This window comes from Pipra filicauda, unplaced genomic scaffold, assembly GCF_003945595.2.
Source record: "Pipra filicauda isolate LSUMZ 115617 unplaced genomic scaffold, ASM394559v2 scaffold347_size1265977_pilon, whole genome shotgun sequence".
Lineage (NCBI taxonomy): Eukaryota > Metazoa > Chordata > Aves > Passeriformes > Pipridae > Pipra > Pipra filicauda.
In genome coordinates this window covers 1,238,241-1,254,304 of record NW_024104473.1, presented here as the reverse complement: position 1 = coordinate 1,254,304, position 16,064 = coordinate 1,238,241, and the positions used below count along the sequence as shown (strand labels likewise).

The 16,064-nt window shown below is 54.4% G+C and overlaps 1 protein-coding gene and 1 long non-coding RNA gene across 3 annotated transcripts in view; both read right to left on the bottom strand.

Moving 5' to 3' along the window:
• Positions 1-10,766: 10,766 nt before the first annotated feature.
• On the bottom strand, positions 10,767-12,298 carry LOC113998458. Of its 2 annotated transcripts, none has more exons than XR_003544455.2 (3): positions 12,242-12,298; positions 11,864-11,995; positions 10,767-11,333 (listed from the first exon to the last, which is right to left on the bottom strand). It is a non-coding gene; the product is annotated as an uncharacterized LOC113998458 (long non-coding RNA). The 2 variants fall into 2 exon arrangements; XR_005564662.1 differs by lacking the exon at positions 12,242-12,298 and adding an exon at positions 12,179-12,208.
• A 2,244-nt stretch (positions 12,299-14,542) lies between these two features.
• Positions 14,543-16,064, bottom strand: part of FRAS1 (Fraser extracellular matrix complex subunit 1) — a 99,540-nt gene continuing 98,018 nt past the window's right edge. Inside the window, exons 72-73 of the mRNA XM_027741197.2 lie at positions 15,914-16,060; positions 14,543-15,516 (exon numbers count right to left, since the gene is read on the bottom strand). Of these exons, the coding sequence (XP_027596998.2) occupies positions 14,932-15,516; positions 15,914-16,060 (732 nt within the window). The 3' untranslated portion in view covers positions 14,543-14,931. The remainder of the gene's footprint in view (positions 15,517-15,913; positions 16,061-16,064) is intronic.

Genomic DNA, 16,064 nt, shown 5'->3' with positions numbered 1-16,064 from the left:
TGTTAAGTTCCCACTAAAGCCCAAGAACATACTCAGAGCTGCTTCTCCAACAGGGTCTATCTTGGGCTGGCTTCCAGTAACTTCCTGTTCCCAAATCCTAAGGGCACTTCCTTCCTACCTGGAACAGTTCATTAGGATACATGCCAACAATAAAGACAAGTGCCACAAGCATTCAAACACACAAAATATCTTTATTGCAGTGAGAATAATAATAATAATAATAATAAACTTGGCAAAGAGAATCAAAAGTTAAAAAGGATACAAATGAACTACCTTATCGTGTGGCATTAAAACAAATAGTGAGAACAGCATTCAATACAGTATAATATTAACTAGTGAAAAGGGAGTTAAAGGGATACCAAAAAGGATCTTAACACAATATTATGGATAACTATTAACACGATATCTGGTTAGTAAAAGGGGAAATTAAAGGGAAAATATTATGAATACTAAATAAAGGGTATTAAAGGAACACTAAAGGATATTTAAAGTCTTCTTTCTCTGTTGCCTCCCATCACTACACTGTGCCCACCCCCCCAGCCAGGCAGGGCTGTCAGGATCTGCAGCAGCTGGTCGGTGCCCATCCCTTAGCGGGCGTCCCCGCGGAGCAACACAGGCTCGGTGGCAGGATGAGGATCGCTCAGCTCAGCAGTCCTGACAGCCCATTTTATCAGCTCCACATTACACCACGTAGGGCCAGGACGCAGTGTAAGGGGAGGCCTGAATGGCAGCCAAACACCGCCCGATCATGGCCTGATGGCAACAGTCTGGGCCTGCCCTACCTGTAGGGCAAGGGGCCAGCCACCCCTGCCCACATCATCTTCCTCTCACCAGCATCCTTCTCACCCCTAGGTATGACCTCTCCCATTGTGTTTCAAGGGTAGATGTACCTACCTTGCAAGATGTAGCAGAGCCAAGGAAGAACTCAGCTCTGATCACAGGGGATGTCAGGCTGACTTGCTGAAAAGCACAATGGACCTTACAATTAGCTTGTGCCATCAAGTTACATTGTACCACACTCTAGCTGGTTTCACATCCTAATAGGATTTCTTTCTCACGCCTCTATGCTCCATTGATCATCTAATTCAAAAGTACCCCCCTTACATGACCCTACTTCTGCCAGGGGCTCCAATTGGCATCATTATCACTGGCAGGAACCTTTAGTTGCCCCTCTCTGGCTCGTATTGGTCACAGGTCTGGAGCCTGTTGAATTGCTCCCTGAGCTGTTTCCAACCCTCCCTGCTGCTCATTTCCCACTCAAACTCACACTTCTGTCCTGGGACTTTATGGCACAGGCCAAGGATTGGTCCCAAAGGAGGACCTTGTTGTCACCAAAAGCCAAACCAACCAATAAACTGCTGGGCTTCCACCTTGCTCTGGGGGTGACCAAGCCTGAAGTCTCCTGCCTAGTCCTGGGCAATACTTCCTGGGGACCACAACACCTCTGAGTTCCCAAAAACATCACAGGTTGGGCAGGTGCTTGAATTTTGTCTGGATTAACTCCCCCCTTCCTTTCCATGTGCTGCACTACTCACTCTAATGGTGCTTGTACTCCCTGAACCATTCCCTCACCCATCCAACCATCCCTTGTCCCCTCTCTGACAAGGACAGTGGGTCCAGGTGTTCTGCCACGCTCCCAGGGCACAGGGGGGGACTGTGGAGCCACCCTCGAGGGGGGAAACGTGCCCTGCCTGCCCTGCCCAGGGAAAGGGAACTGCCCCCAGTGTTCCCCAGCACAAGGCACCCTTGGAAATATCCACTGCAATGGGACACTCAGGGACAGCAACAAGCACTGCATGAGGCTGCTCTGGCACAGGACCAATTTTAAGATCAGCTTTGATCTGGACCACTTCATTTGGTTTCCCACCTCATCCTGCAGTCAGAACTTGCTGTCCTTGCAACTTTTTAGGGTGACCATAAATTACAGAGGCCTCTGCTCCAGCACCCACGAGGGCCTGAACCATCTGACAGGATCCATTTTTCCAGGGAATTCTAAGCTCCACCTGAGGAACAGGGCATCCTGAACAAACCCATCCCAACTCCACAGGACAAACTGCTCCCTCTCTGCCCAGTCCAGTCTAATCCCAGAGGCTCCCAGGTCATGCAGAACAACAACCCAGGAGATCAGAGACTGCAGTCCATCTCTTCCTAGCACAGGTTTGGGTGAGTTTGGCAAATAGGGAAACTGAGCAATTACCCAATGTTTTCCCAGTTTAACCCCTGTCACACCAATCACCTGAACACTGCCAGTCCTTCATTCTCCCTCTGTTGGGTTAAGGACTGAGGAAGTTGGACCTGTGTCTGAGCAGGACAGGTGCAAACCAAATGCTGGGGACTGGAACACACACCTGGCACTCCTGCAGCTCTTACCCTTATATTCAAGAGAAAATAGCCAATTGTACCATCACTGCTCATTTCTTGATCCCAATCCCACACTTCCTTTGCACTTGGAGCACCACTTTTAGAACCCAATTCCAGCCCATTAGAGAGCTCCATGTCTAGCATGGACAGGTACCCCCCTGGGATACTCTCAGCAATGCCTGAATCCATGGCAGGGACCTTGCTTTGAGCTCCCCAGGGCCGGGCACCCCGAGGATCTCCCCGAATAATCCTTTCGGTGCGCGCTGGAGTCCTCGGGGTGCCCCAACCCGGGGGGCACCAACAGCACTGTCCCTCCAGGGGGCCCAATTTGGTCCTAAAATGCAGGGGGATCTTGCCTGTGTCCCAGACTGGTCCGGGGATCTGAGGCCCTTCCCGAGAAAATCTCGGTGCCGGCGTGAAGGGCCAGAGATCCCTTGGAGCCACGGGAGAGCAGGCACAGAGTCCCTCCTGGGGGCCAATTCTGCTGCCTCAACTCAGCTCTTCAAAGAAGCCTCTAAGACTCAGATGGTGAGTTTTAGAAGCCAGGCATTCCTTGCTTACAACACCCTGCCATGATCCCAGCCCGACGGGTGTCCTGGCAATCAGCCCCCAAAGGGCACACACAGGTATCTCCACTGCAGCTGATGGGAGGGGTCAGCATTACAGGAGGCTTCATTTTCCTTCCCTGCATTCCTGTTCCACATTCAGGACATTTTCCAACACTTATCACCATACACACCTACCCTTAGAAGGTTTCCAAGGGGCTTCACCGAGGGCCTTCCCAGGTCTGCTCTGTCTGGAGCCCTCAAAGTCCTCAGGGCCTGCCTGAGGAACCTCAACACAACTCACCTGCTTACACAGCAACTCGGTGCTGCTTGCCTGCTGCCTCACTTCCCTTCTTCCTTCTTTCTTCACCTCCCTTGCTTGGTCCCTTTCAATCCCTTGGCTCAGCTCTCTGCAGTTTCCAGGTTACATCCCACTGCAAAAAGGATCAGCTCTTGTTACATCTCAACACTCACAGAGTATTCCCCCTTTATTCTTGACAGTCAGCCATTAGGCCAGTGTCTCATTATTTAAAGCAGAGTTTGACTCCTCAGTGACAACAACAGCTACAGCCCTGAATCCTAACACAGGCTGAGACACAAACACGGATGGGAACTCTGAAGGATCCACTTTGTTCTGCTCACCAATCAAAAGGAGCTTTCTGAACTCAAGAATAACAGACCCCAGGTCCTTTTTCTGCAATGTCAACTGCTATAAATGTGACCCACAAGACCTGCAAAGGCCCTTCCCACTTCACCTGCAGGGCTGGCAGTGCCACCACTGGACACGGACCCAGGGGCTGGGCAGGAACGGAGGGGCTGGGGCGTCCAATCCATCGGCCCAGGCGGCACCAGGAGTTCCTGCAGTTCCTGAGGGGAGAGCCTCAAGACAACAAAGGATTAGGAAAAGGATCATTTTTAACTTTAATATGTATATCCCCTGCAATATGGGGACTTGGACAAGGCCTACTGGTGCAACAAGGACACACTCAAGGCTATCTATTCAAAGGATCTACCAGCACTCAGAAGTTATCACTATCCTTCTTGCAGGGGGAACTCAGCAAACTCTGTTTGCCAAGAGCCTCCAGGAGAATTTCCAGCTTTTGAGACTCCCTTTTAACCATTTTCCCCATCACTGTAGCTGGGACTATCACCTGCCCTACAGGGGGAACAGCCCACAAAGTTCACTTGCAGGGATGCCATTAACTCAAAGTCCCTTCTCAGGGGGGTCACTGCACACCTTGGCCTTTCTTTGCCCTCCCCACCAAAGATGCTGCCAACAGTTCTGAGACATCTGGCAGACCCAGAGCTCTCCTCAGGGAATGCTTTAGCTGCTTAAAGGCTGCCCTTGCACCATCTAGCCAAGGCAGCAAATTCTTACAGGCTGTTGGAAAAGTTGGCATAACAGTCTTACCACACATCCAGAGGGAGCAATCCAGAGTCCACCCCGTCCTACCATTCCCAGGAAGGCAGTTCATGGGCTGCCTGGGGCTCAGGGAGGAGTCAGGGGGCTGCTTTTCTTCCTTCCTGCTTTCCAGATTCTCTCCTTCCAAAGCAAAGGTTTCTTGGCTTTCCTTGCTCAAGGAGATGCAGCAAAGGCCATCTTTTCAATCCAATACTGGAAACTCCTCGAGGTTGTCATTCAAGGTGCTTCTCTCAGGTCCTGCACTCATCAATCACCTTGGCCATTGGTTTTCTTGGCAGGTTCTTGCATTCACGTCCTACAAGCAAACCAGAATGAGCAAATTCAGCTGTTACTGCAACCAATCCAAGCTGGCATTCTGATTTTAAAGGATACTGGTTTTGCCTTACTAGGAGAGATCCCACAGTAGGGGTAATACCTACAGGTTCTGCCCTCTTCCACTCTCCTGGAACACTCCACTGGCCCACACCACAGGAACAACTGCAGCTGCCACTTCAGTTGGGACCTTGCTGCTGACAGGAGTTATTCCCTGCACAACAAGAGCTGCTGCTTGGACACATTTAGTTTCAGCAATTACAGTTTCAACATCCCCAGTTTTCCATTTCATTTCTGCCTCAAGTTTTTCAGAAAGTCTCTTCCTAGCAGTGGTTTGGGTGAGTTTGGCAAATAGACCAACTGAGCAATTCCCCAATGTTTTCCCAGTTTAACCCCTGTCACACCAATCACCTGAACACTGCCAGTCCTTCATTCTCCCTCTATTGGGTTAAGGACTGAGGAAGTTGGACCTGTGTCTGAGCAGGACAGGTGCAAACCAAATGCTGGGGACTGGAACACACACCTGGCACTCCTGCAGCTCTTACCCTTATATTCAAGAGAAAATAGCCAATTGTACCATCACTGCTCATTTCTTGATCCCAATCCCACACTTCCTTTGCACTTGGAGCACCACTTTTAGAACCCAATTCCAGCCCATTAGAGAGCTCCATGTCTAGCAGGGACAGGGACCCCTGGGATACTCTCAGCAATGCCTGAATCCATGGCAGGGACCTTGCTTTGAGGTCCCCAGGGCCGGGCACCCCGAGGATCTCCCCGAATAATCCTTTCGGTGCGCGCTGGAGTCCTCGGGGTGCCCCAACCCGGGGGGCACCCACAGCACTGTCCCTCCAGGGGGCCAAGTTGGTCCTAAACTGCAGGGGGATCTTGCCTGTGTCCCAGACTGGTCCGGGGATCTGAGGCCCTTCCCGAGAAAATCTCGGTGCCGGCGTGAAGGGCCAGAGATCCCTTGGAGCCACGGGAGAGCAGGCACAGAGTCCCTCCTGGGGGGCCAATTCTGCTGCCTCAACTCAGCTCTTCGAAGAAGCCTCTAAAACTCAGCTGGTGAGTTTTAGAAGCCAGGCATTCCTTGCTTACAACACCCTGACATGATCCCAGCCCGACGGGTGTCCTGGCAATCAGCCCCCAAAGGGCACACACAGGTATCTCCACTGCAGCTGATGGGAGGGGTCAGCATTACAGGAGGGTTCGTTTTCCTTCCCTGCATTCCTATTTCATATTCAGGACATTCTCCAACACTTATCACCATACACACCTACCCTTAGAAGGTTTCCAAGGGGCTTCACCGAGGGCCTTCCCAGCTCTGCTCTGTCTGGAGCCCTCAAAGTCCTCAGGGCCTGCCTTAGGAACCTCAAGACAACTCACCTGCTTACACAGCAACTTGGTGCTGCTTGGCTGCTGCCTCACTTCCCTTCTTCCTTCTTTCTTCACCACCCTTGGTTGGTCCCTTTCAATCCCTTGGCTCAGCTCTGCGGAGTTTCCTCTCCAAAGACACAGGAAAACAAGTGCCAACACTTCAACAATCACTTTAGTTTTCAATTGATAAAGCAACAGTAAAGAAAAGCTTTTCAGACACTTGGGAAGAGTCCATCCCACTTTAACTAGTGTGTGGGACTCGTTCCCAGCCTCCTGAGCTTCATTTCCCACCTCACTGGGGCTGCAGTACACCTGGTTCTACACACACACACACACAGGGAGCTGCTGCTCCTGCATTCCAGTCTCCTGGTTCTCCTTGCAACTCCTCCAGCTGTTTGCCCAGCTCTCCAGTGCCCATTCCTTTGCCCACTGCACTTGTTCACAGCCCCAGGGCTCCCAGGGCCACCCTGGGCTCTCCCCTGCCCTGACACTCAGGGCCCTTTCCCAGCCCCGACTCCATCCAGCACTGACACAGCTGCTGCACCTGCAAGTCTCCTGCTCCTGCCCTCCCTCTGCCTGCAAAACACTCCTGCCAGCTCCTGCACCCCCACCTCTTACCTCCCAGGAAAACACAGCTGCATCCTCCTGGATCCTCCAGCTGGATGCTGCTGGCTCTGGGCAGCTCCCACCCTTCAGCAGGGGATGCCAAAGGCAGCTCTGGGGACTGTCCCCAGGGCAGGGACACCCACGCTGGGTCACACCAACACTCAGCCATCTCAGGCCTGGGCTCTTCTGCCTGCAGGGCAACAAACAGCCAAGCAGGGACACTGGGACACTCCAAGGAAACAGGGACAACACACTCAGCAGCCTGGCACACCACAGCCCCCAAACCTGCCCAGGCTCCAGCTGCTGCACAGACCTGTGGCCACACAGGACACAAACCCACCCCCAGCACAGACAACCCTGGGCAGGTCAAGCTGCTCATTCCCAAACACAACCAAACAGCCAGTGCCACTGTCTGCCAGCCCCTGCTCCCAGCAATCAATCATCTTGCCCATTTCCTTTCTTTACAGCTCCTTGCATTCACATTCTACTATCAAACCATCAGCAGCAAATTTAGCTCTTACTAGAACCAATCCAGCTTGGCTTCCTAATTCTAGAGGATACTGGGTTTGCCTTACCAGGAGAGACTCTGGCTTAGGGGTAATTCTTACAGCTTCTGTCCTTGTCCATTTGCTTGGAATTCCACTGGCCCACACGACAGGAACAACTGCAGCTGCCACTTCAGTCAGGACCTTGCTGCTGACAGGAGTTATTATCCCTCTGTAAACATCAAACTGCTTCAATACAAACAATCCAGTGGACACTACAACTCCTTGGCACTTTCAGTGGAACCAGTGCAAGTCAGTTCCTAAGTTACACAAGGTTTTCTTCTAAAGTTGTAATTAATTAAGACATCAAAAAAACAACAACTGTGAGATAAGAGATCCCCCCTATAGTTCTACTTTCAGGGAAAAAAACCCCAAACCCCCCTCCCCAGTGCTGCAATAGCTCAGGCTCCCAGAAAGGCCCAGGGGCTGGGCTGGGCTTTTGGCTGCCCTGGAGCACAGGCAGGAACACGATGTCACCACCCCACGGGCACAGCTGAGAACCCAAAGAGCAGCCACACCAGCAGCTCCTGCCAGCCCTGCCGGGCTGGGCCTTGGGGAGAAAGGGCACTGGCCTTTCTTCCTGCCTAGGAGCAAAGAGCCTCCTTGCTGAGCACTTCTCCTGCCAAGGCCATCAGCTCAGATGGGAAGTTCATCAAGGGCAACTTCCTGGAATGAGAAACATTCCTGTTCCCTGGACAATCTCTTTCCAACTGAACTCAGAAGTACACACAAAACTTCAGGTGTTACCTAAAATTTCTAACAAGAACCTCTGAGACTCAAGTGGTGAGTTTTAGAAGCCAGGCAATCTTTGATTCCTATGCTCTTGAATCATTCCAGCCCACCAGGGGCCCTGGCAATCAGCTCCCAAAGGGCACACAGAGCTATCTCCACTGCAGCTGATATGGCAGCATTACAGGAGGGTTCATTTTCCTTCCCTGCACTCCTGTTCCACATTCAGGACATTTTCCAACACTTATCACCATACACACCTACCCTTAGAAGGCTTCCAAGGGGCTTCACCGAGGGCCTTCCCAGCTCTGCTCTGTCTGGAGCCCTCCAAGTCCTCAGGGCCTGCCTGAGGAACCTCAACACAACTCACCTGCTTACACAGCAGCTTGGTGCTGCTTGGCTGCTGCCTCACTTCCCTTCTTCCTTCTTTCTTCACCTCCCTTGCTTGGTCCCTTTCAATCCCTTGGCTCAGCTCTGTGCACTTTCCAGGCTACATCCCACTGCAAAAAGGATCAGCTCTTGTTACATCTCAACACTCAGGTATCATCCCCCCTTATTCTTGACACACAGCCATCAGGCCAGTGTCTCATTATTTAAAGCAGAGTTTGACTCCTCAGTGACAACAACAGCTACAGCCCTGAATCCTAACACAGGCTGAGACACAAACACGGATGGGAACTCTGAAGGATCCACTTTGTTCTGCTCACCAATCAAAAGGAGCTTTCTGAACTCAGAAATAACAGACCCCAGGTCCTTTTTGTGCAACTTCAGCTGCTATCAATGTGACCCACAAGACCTGGAAAGGCCCTTCCCACTTCACCTGCAGGGCTGGCAGTGCCACCACTGGACACGGACCCAGGGGCTGGGCAGGAACGGAGGGGCTGGGGCGTCCAATCCATCGGCCCAGGCGGCACCAGGAGTTCCTGCAGTTCCTGAGGGGAGAGCCTCAAGCCAACAAAGGATTAGGAAAAGGATCATTTTTAACTTTAATATGTATATCCCTGCAATATGGGGACTTTGACAAGGCCTACTGGTGCAACAAGGACACACTCAAGGCTATCTATTCAAAGGATCTACCAGCACTCAGAAGTTATCACTATCCTTCTTGCAGGGGGAACTCAGCAAACTCTGTTTGCCAAGAGCCTCCAGGAGAATTTCCAGCTTTTGAGACTCCCTTTTAACCATTTTCCCCATCACTGTAGCTGGGACTATCACCTGCCCTACAGGGGGAACAGCCCACAAAGTTCACTTGCAGGGATGCCATTAACTCAAAGTCCCTTCTCAGGGGGGTCACTGCACACCTTGGCCTTGGTTTGCCCTCCCAAGCAAAGATGCTTCCAACACTTCTGACACATCTGGCAGACCCAGAGCTCTCCTCAGGGAATGCTTTAGCTGCTTAAAGGCTGCCCTTGCACCATCTAGCCAAGGCAGCAAATGCTTACAGGCTGTTGGAAAAGTTGGCATAACAGTCTTACCACACATCCAGAGGGAGCAATCCAGAGTCCAGCCCGTCCTACCATTCCCAGCAAGGCAGTTCATGGGCTGGCTGGGGCTCAGGGAGGAGTCAGGGGGCTTCTTTGCTTCCTTCCTGCTTTCCAGATTTTCTCCTTCCAAAGCAAAGGTTTCTTGGCTTTCCTTGTTCAAGGAGATGCAGCAAAGGCCATCTTTGCAATCCAATACTGGAAACTCCTCAAGGTTGTCATTCAAGGTGCTTCTCTCAGGTCCTGCACTCATCAATCATCTTGGCCATTGGTTTCTTGGCAGGTTCTTGCATTCACGTTCTACAAGCAAACCAGGATGAGCCAATTCAGCTGTTACTGCAACCAATCCAAGCTGGCATTCTGATTTTAAAGGATACTGGGTTGGCCTTACCAGTGGAGATCCCACATTAGGGGTAATACCTACAGGTTCCGCCCTCTTCCACTCTCCTGGAACACTCCACTGGCCCACACCACAGGAACAACTGCAGCTGCCACTTCAGTGGGGACCTTGCTGCTGACAGGAGTTATTCCCTGCACAACAAGAGCTGCTGCTTTGACACATTTAGCTTCAGCAATTACAGTTTCAACATCCTCAGTTTTCCATTTCATTTCTGCCTCAAGTTTTTCAGAAAGTCTCTTCCTAGCAGTGGTTTGGGTGAGTTTGGCAAATAGACCAACTGAGCAATTCCCCAATGTTTTCCCAGTTTAACCCCTGTCACACCAATCACCTGAACACTGCCAGTCCTTCATTCTCCCTCTATTGGGTTAAGGACTGAGGAAGTTGGACCTGTGTCTGAGCAGGACAGGTGCAAACCAAATGCTGGGGACTGGAACACACACCTGGCACTCCTGCAGCCCTTAACCTTATATTCAAGAGAAAACAGCCAATTGGACCATCACTGCTCATTTCTTGATCCCAATCCCACACTTCCTTTGCACTTGGAGCACCACTTTTAGAACCCAATTCCAGCCCATTAGAGAGCTCCATGTCTAGCAGGGACAGGGACCCCTGGGATACTCTCAGCAATGCCTGAATCCATGACAGGGACCTTGCTTTGAGCTCCCCAGGGCCGGGCACCCCGAGGATCTCCCCGAATAATCCTTTCGGTGCGCGCTGGAGTCCTCGGGGTGCCCCAACCCGGGGGGCACCAACAGCACTGTCCCTCCAGGGGGGCCAATTTGGTCTCAAGCTTGCCATGGACAGCCCTAAAGGCATTTCAAGAGTCCTTCTTTAGAACCCACCAACGGGTACGGGGAGGAAGCCACAAGAAGGCCTCATTTCTAAAGGCAGGGGGATCTTGCCTGTGTCCCAGACTGGTCCGGGGATCTGAGGCCCTTCCCGAGAAAATCTCGGTGCCGGCGTGAAGGGCCAGAGATCCCTTGGAGCCACGGGAGAGCAGGCACAGAGTCCCTCCTGGGGGGGCAATTTTGCTGCCTGAACTCAGCTCTTCAAAGAAGCCTCTAAGACTCAGCTGGTGAGTTTTACAAGCCAGGCATTCCTACAGACTAAGATATATAAGGAGCTTATTGACTGAAAAAGCATAAAGCTTTTATCAGGGACACCTGACCTCCCACAGACAGCTCTTTTCCCCTTTCAGTACCAAATTATTTTCAGGGAATCATTTAACATGAAGTGACCAGGAACCCCAGACTCTGCTTTCCAGAACAGAAAATAAACAGAGGGAAGGAGCTTTGCACGAGTGTAACATACTCCAGAACACACCTGACTTTAGTTTTACTCTTTGTGTTCAAATACAGCAGAAGACAAACAGTCCAGCAGGAGAGCTGGCACATTACCCAGGGTACCCTCAAAGTCCCTCTCACGAGGGCTGGAGGAAAATCGCAGTTGTACGAGTCCTTTGTGCCTGCAGATGCCTGGGGATCCTCTCCATCCACCTTGTGCTCTCCCAGCAGCAGAAAGGGTGACCTCGGGGACATGGTGGCACTCCACATCCTGCTGAGAGAGCAAGGAAACCTTTAGCATAAAGGGGAGTTGGAATCTAAAACTTCTTTTCCTGGGGAGCTTTGTCAAGTCTGCAACCAAGAGGGGGAAAATTTGCATCTCCTTTGGTGCAGGTGTCAACAGAGATCAACAGAGCTTGCACCTTGTTCAGACAACTGTGCCCCTTTTGGCTCCCTGGCAGCTCCAATGGCACCAGAACCCCCTTCCTGCACACCCACGGCTGTCACACACAGGCACCCACACACCTTTGCTCCAGCCCACACGGGGCCAACATTTCCTCACCCTGCACATCCCAAGGGCAGTAGTTTTGCTAGAGAGCACAGCAACCCCCCTGTCCTCACAAACTGCCTCCCTGCAAAAAAGCAATCACTTCTCCTGGACACTTCTCCCACAGTCAAGGGCTTTTCAAATGTGCTCAGGGTCCCTCCCAGCTTCTGCCTGTCCTTGCATTTCAAGGCACGGGCATATTCTATCTGCCAACAGCAAACCCAGCTCCTCACTGGCAGTATAAGCCCTGCTCTTACCTGGACAGACTCCCGGGCTCGGCACAGCTGTGGCTCATGGAGCAGCTTCCCAAGGCCCTTCTCTCTCCCAGCAGGAAGCACAACTCGCCTCCACTCCCCAGCACCAGGGGAAACCACGAGCCAGGCTGCAAACTGACACAGAACGAGCAAAAAGCATTAATGCAGCACCAAGAAACTGAGACCAGTCTTCGCCTCGTAACCCTGCACGGGGAAAGGCTTTGGGATTCCGAGGCAACCCCTGAGGCACCCAAAGAGCAACAGCCCCGCAGCCCTGCCACGGCTCCCCCAGGGTCACCCGGCAGGGAAGGGGTTTACCCGGCCCCCGCCGCCCAGCACAACGCGCCCCTAAACGCCCCCCGGCTCCCCCGGCCCACAAACCCAGCGGCCAAGGCGCTCTCCCCTCCGCAGCCCGGGCAGCAGCGGGGCCGCACCCTCAGCCCTCACACACACAACCGGCCCCACCGCCCCCCCGCCGGCCCTTTATACTGCGGGCCGGCAGCGCTGCCCAATCAGCGCTCGAGCGCCTCCGCCCAATCCCAGCCCGCCCGGCCCTGCGGCCCCGCCCCGCCCGCTCACCCGGCCCCGCCCCTCGGCGCGGCCCCGGCCCCGTTCCCTCCGCGGGGCTCCCGCCGCCGCCGCAGCCCCGGCGGGCGCTGCTGGGGCCGGGGAAGGGCGGTGGGAGCTCCGCGGTCACGGCCCGTCCGGGAGCTCTCCCGGGATAAGGGGAGCGAGGCGGGGAGCGGGCGGGAGCGGGGCCTGCGAGGACAGCGGCGTTCTTGGGGGCGGGCCGGGCGGGCCGGGGGGCGGGACCGGCGCGAGCTCCGTCAGAGCAAACCTGGTCATTCCAGTGGATCGCTCTTGGAAACTGGGGGATCATAGCGTTTTCCAGGAAAGAGTAACGTCACATTTTGAAACATTCCACGGATGGGGATACATAACCTCCCCAGGCAACCCATTCCATGAGCGACTGCCCTGACAAAATACCTCCCCCTCCCATGCGGTTGGAAGCAACAGCTGGGCTGGCAGGAGCAGAACCTCCCTGCTGGGCCATTCCCCAGCAGCCCAAATGCCCTGCACAGGGCTCGGTGCGGAGGCCTGGGCGGCTCGTTCCTCCAGCTGGGCATTTTAGGAGCTGCCCTTGCCCCATCCCTGCCAAGTCCCTCTGGCAGTGGTGCAGCTCCTCAGCTGGAGTGCCTCTGAGGGACCCCCGGCCACGTTTCCCAGCAGCTGAAGGAAGGGAGGGTCACCCCCCAAGCTGGGCTGCCTTTCTCTCGCTGCCTTTTCCCCACCTTTACACTGCAGTGACAAGAGCTGCACTTTCCCAGGGAACGGGGCAGGGACAGGGGAGAGCAGCAGGCAGGAACCCCCTTCTTTTCTGCAGGCCAATGACTAACTGTGTGTGAAGGGACAGCGACTCTGGTACCAACTCCACCTCCCACTTCTTGTCACAGATCGATCTGAGGCACTTGTCAGGTCAATACCTGCCCTTTTCAGGAGCACCAGGCTTGTGGTCAGTGTCCTCATTGTAGCCCACGAATCCCTCTAGGTGTTAAATCAGCCTCTCTGTCCTGATTCTTCTCATGAAGAATTAGCATTAGTGTCAAACCGTGTTAATGAGATATACAAACTATCCTGAGAGTGTCTATGTTACAAGCTCAGTTTGGCACTGTTGCTATCCTGAAAAGCGTGGAACAGTGACTGTCAGTTCTCCTTATGCTGCTCTTAAACACCATCCCTACATTCCCAGGAGAACTCTGGAGGGAGAGACAGAACGTTTAAAACATGAAACCTTGGCATCGCAATTGTTATTTCTAAGGATGTGTTTCTATCTGATACAGTTGTTGGGGTGATTACTCTGGAGAGTGTTTTGTACCTCAGGCAGTAAGTCTGGCCTCACCCAGGCGGCACCGAGGGAGCCCGGCCCGGTACCGCCTCCCGTACCGCGAACTAAGGGACAAAAGGGCCGCCTGAGGGCGCCTTCAGGGGCTCGAACCCCTGAGGTCCCGCCCCGCGCCCGCGGGGTTCGTTCCTGGGCAGTTCGTTCCCAGGGGTCCGTACGCGGGGGTTCGTTCCCGCGGTTTAGTGCTCGGGGCTCGTTCCCGGGTCCTGCCCATGCCCGCTGCGGGTTCCGGCCGGTGCCGCCTCTCGCCCAGCGGGCGGGGTGCGGGTTCCGCAGCCGGAGGACCGAGGCGGGATTGGGGCTGGGATCGAGACCGCCGCGGGCGGGAGGAGCCGCTCCGGGGCGTGCGCTGGTGCCGAGTCCGGCGCTGCCGCTCCCGCTCCGGCTGCGGCCATAGCGACGCTGGGATCCCACCAGGGAACGGGACGCGGTTCCGCTCGGGCCGGGGGAGCCGAGGCTGTGACGGGGCCCCAGGTGCCGGTGCCGAGGCTGAACCGGGCGGGGTGCGGAGCCCGCCCCGTAGCGGACCCGGGAGCCCCCGGACCCGCGGCGCCGTCTGGCGGACACGGCCGGTATGGCAGGGCCGGTACCGCAGCCCCGGGGCTACCGCACGGCGGGGACCGCCCGCACCCCACGGGGGGCGCAGAGCCCCCCGATCGGTCACCCCTGAGGCCACCACACCCTCCCCCTTCCCCGTGGTGTTCCTGCCTTGCCATGCTCCTTGGAAAGGAGGAGAGTTGGAGGAGGCAGCGCAGGAAAGGACACCTGGTCACACCGGGTCAGGTTTATGTTCCAGCTTTATTCTCTGTCAGAGAGGCCCTGCTCTTCTCCTGGCTGGCACAGAGCCCCCCCCCATGCCAGGTGGGGATGGTGTCCCCACGCTGCCTGGCCCCACGGGGCTGGGCCCCTGCCCAGGGACAAGGTGGGAGGTGCTGGATGTCCTGGGCACTCAGGGCAGTGCAGAGCTGGAGCTTTGAGCACCATGAATGGAAAAGGCCAGCGGTGCCGTGCAGCGAGGCTGCTGCACAAGGGGCAGAGGGGAGTGACAGCCACTCCTCCTCCTCCTCCCAGTGTATAAAAATACCAGTGTGACTTTATTTGGCTTTTCAGCTTTGGGTTATGTTTGTTCTACAGTTTATAAAAAGCTTTTCCCAAAGTGTGTGCTCTGTTACACTTCTGTGCCGTCATGCAAATTGCTGTGGACTTTGACTTCCAGGTTCACCTGCTTCACCTTCCTGCCCTTCCCCTGGCAGACGCTGCCATTTTCCCTCAGAGAATGAACATTCCTCACGGTACAGCACCGGCTGCCCATGGCCCTCGGGACACCCCGGGGCAGCTCCACCTTGGTGTTCAAGGGGTGCTCCTCGGGGGCGGCCCTGGCAGCCTCCCGCTTCCTCCGCACCTTCCGACACTTCCTGGCGAGGAGGCAAACCCCGGACAGCACCAGCAGCAGCAGGGTGAGGGCGGCAAAGGCGCTCCCCAGGGAAGCGCCCGTTTGGGACAAGGAGGCTGCGACGGCGGCTTCCTCCCTCTCCAAGAGCAGCGACTTCATGTTGGTGCCGTTCTTGACCTGGTCGCCCTCGTTGTCGTAGACCAAGGAGTCGTCCAGCACCGTCCTGCTGGCGCCTCGGGCCAGGTCCCTGCGGCTGCGCTGCCAGCGGCGAGTGAGGGACCGCTGGACACGGGGCCCTGCCGTGCTCTCCGGGCCAATCACGTAGATCACCTGAAGGTACCACTGGTGTCCAGCTTCCACCTTTCCAAAGGGGAAGACGAGCACACAGGTCACGTTAACAGTTTAACATCGAGTGATCAAGAGCTGGTGCATTTTGTGCTCTGTTTCTGACAAAGCAGCTCGGTGGGTTTTTTTCTGAGCGCCTGCAGAAACGCTGATCACCAAGTGAGGTGTTCAGCCTTTGCCAGCTTCAATAATTCATTTAGGGTCATGAATAATACGTTTTTAAAGAGCTTTTTCCTGAGTGCTTTGGGGGGGGAAATAAAATCTTAAAATTTTAGATTATATTTAGAATAATAACCTAATCTTCATTTTCTGTGTCAGGGTTGGCTTCTGAAGGACCAGAACCTAAAATTTGCAAAGCATTTGGGAGATCCTGGACAGAGAAGTTACTTTTTGGGCTACCAGAAGCACATACCTTGTAGAGAGCATCCACCTTGAGAGTAAATCCATCGACTCCGGGCATGCTGCTTACCGAGTGGAACTCGGACAGCTCGGAGGCAAAGTGGGCATCAAAAGGCACATCATGGAAGTACCTATCTGTCACTTCAGGTTGGTTTCGGTCCTGG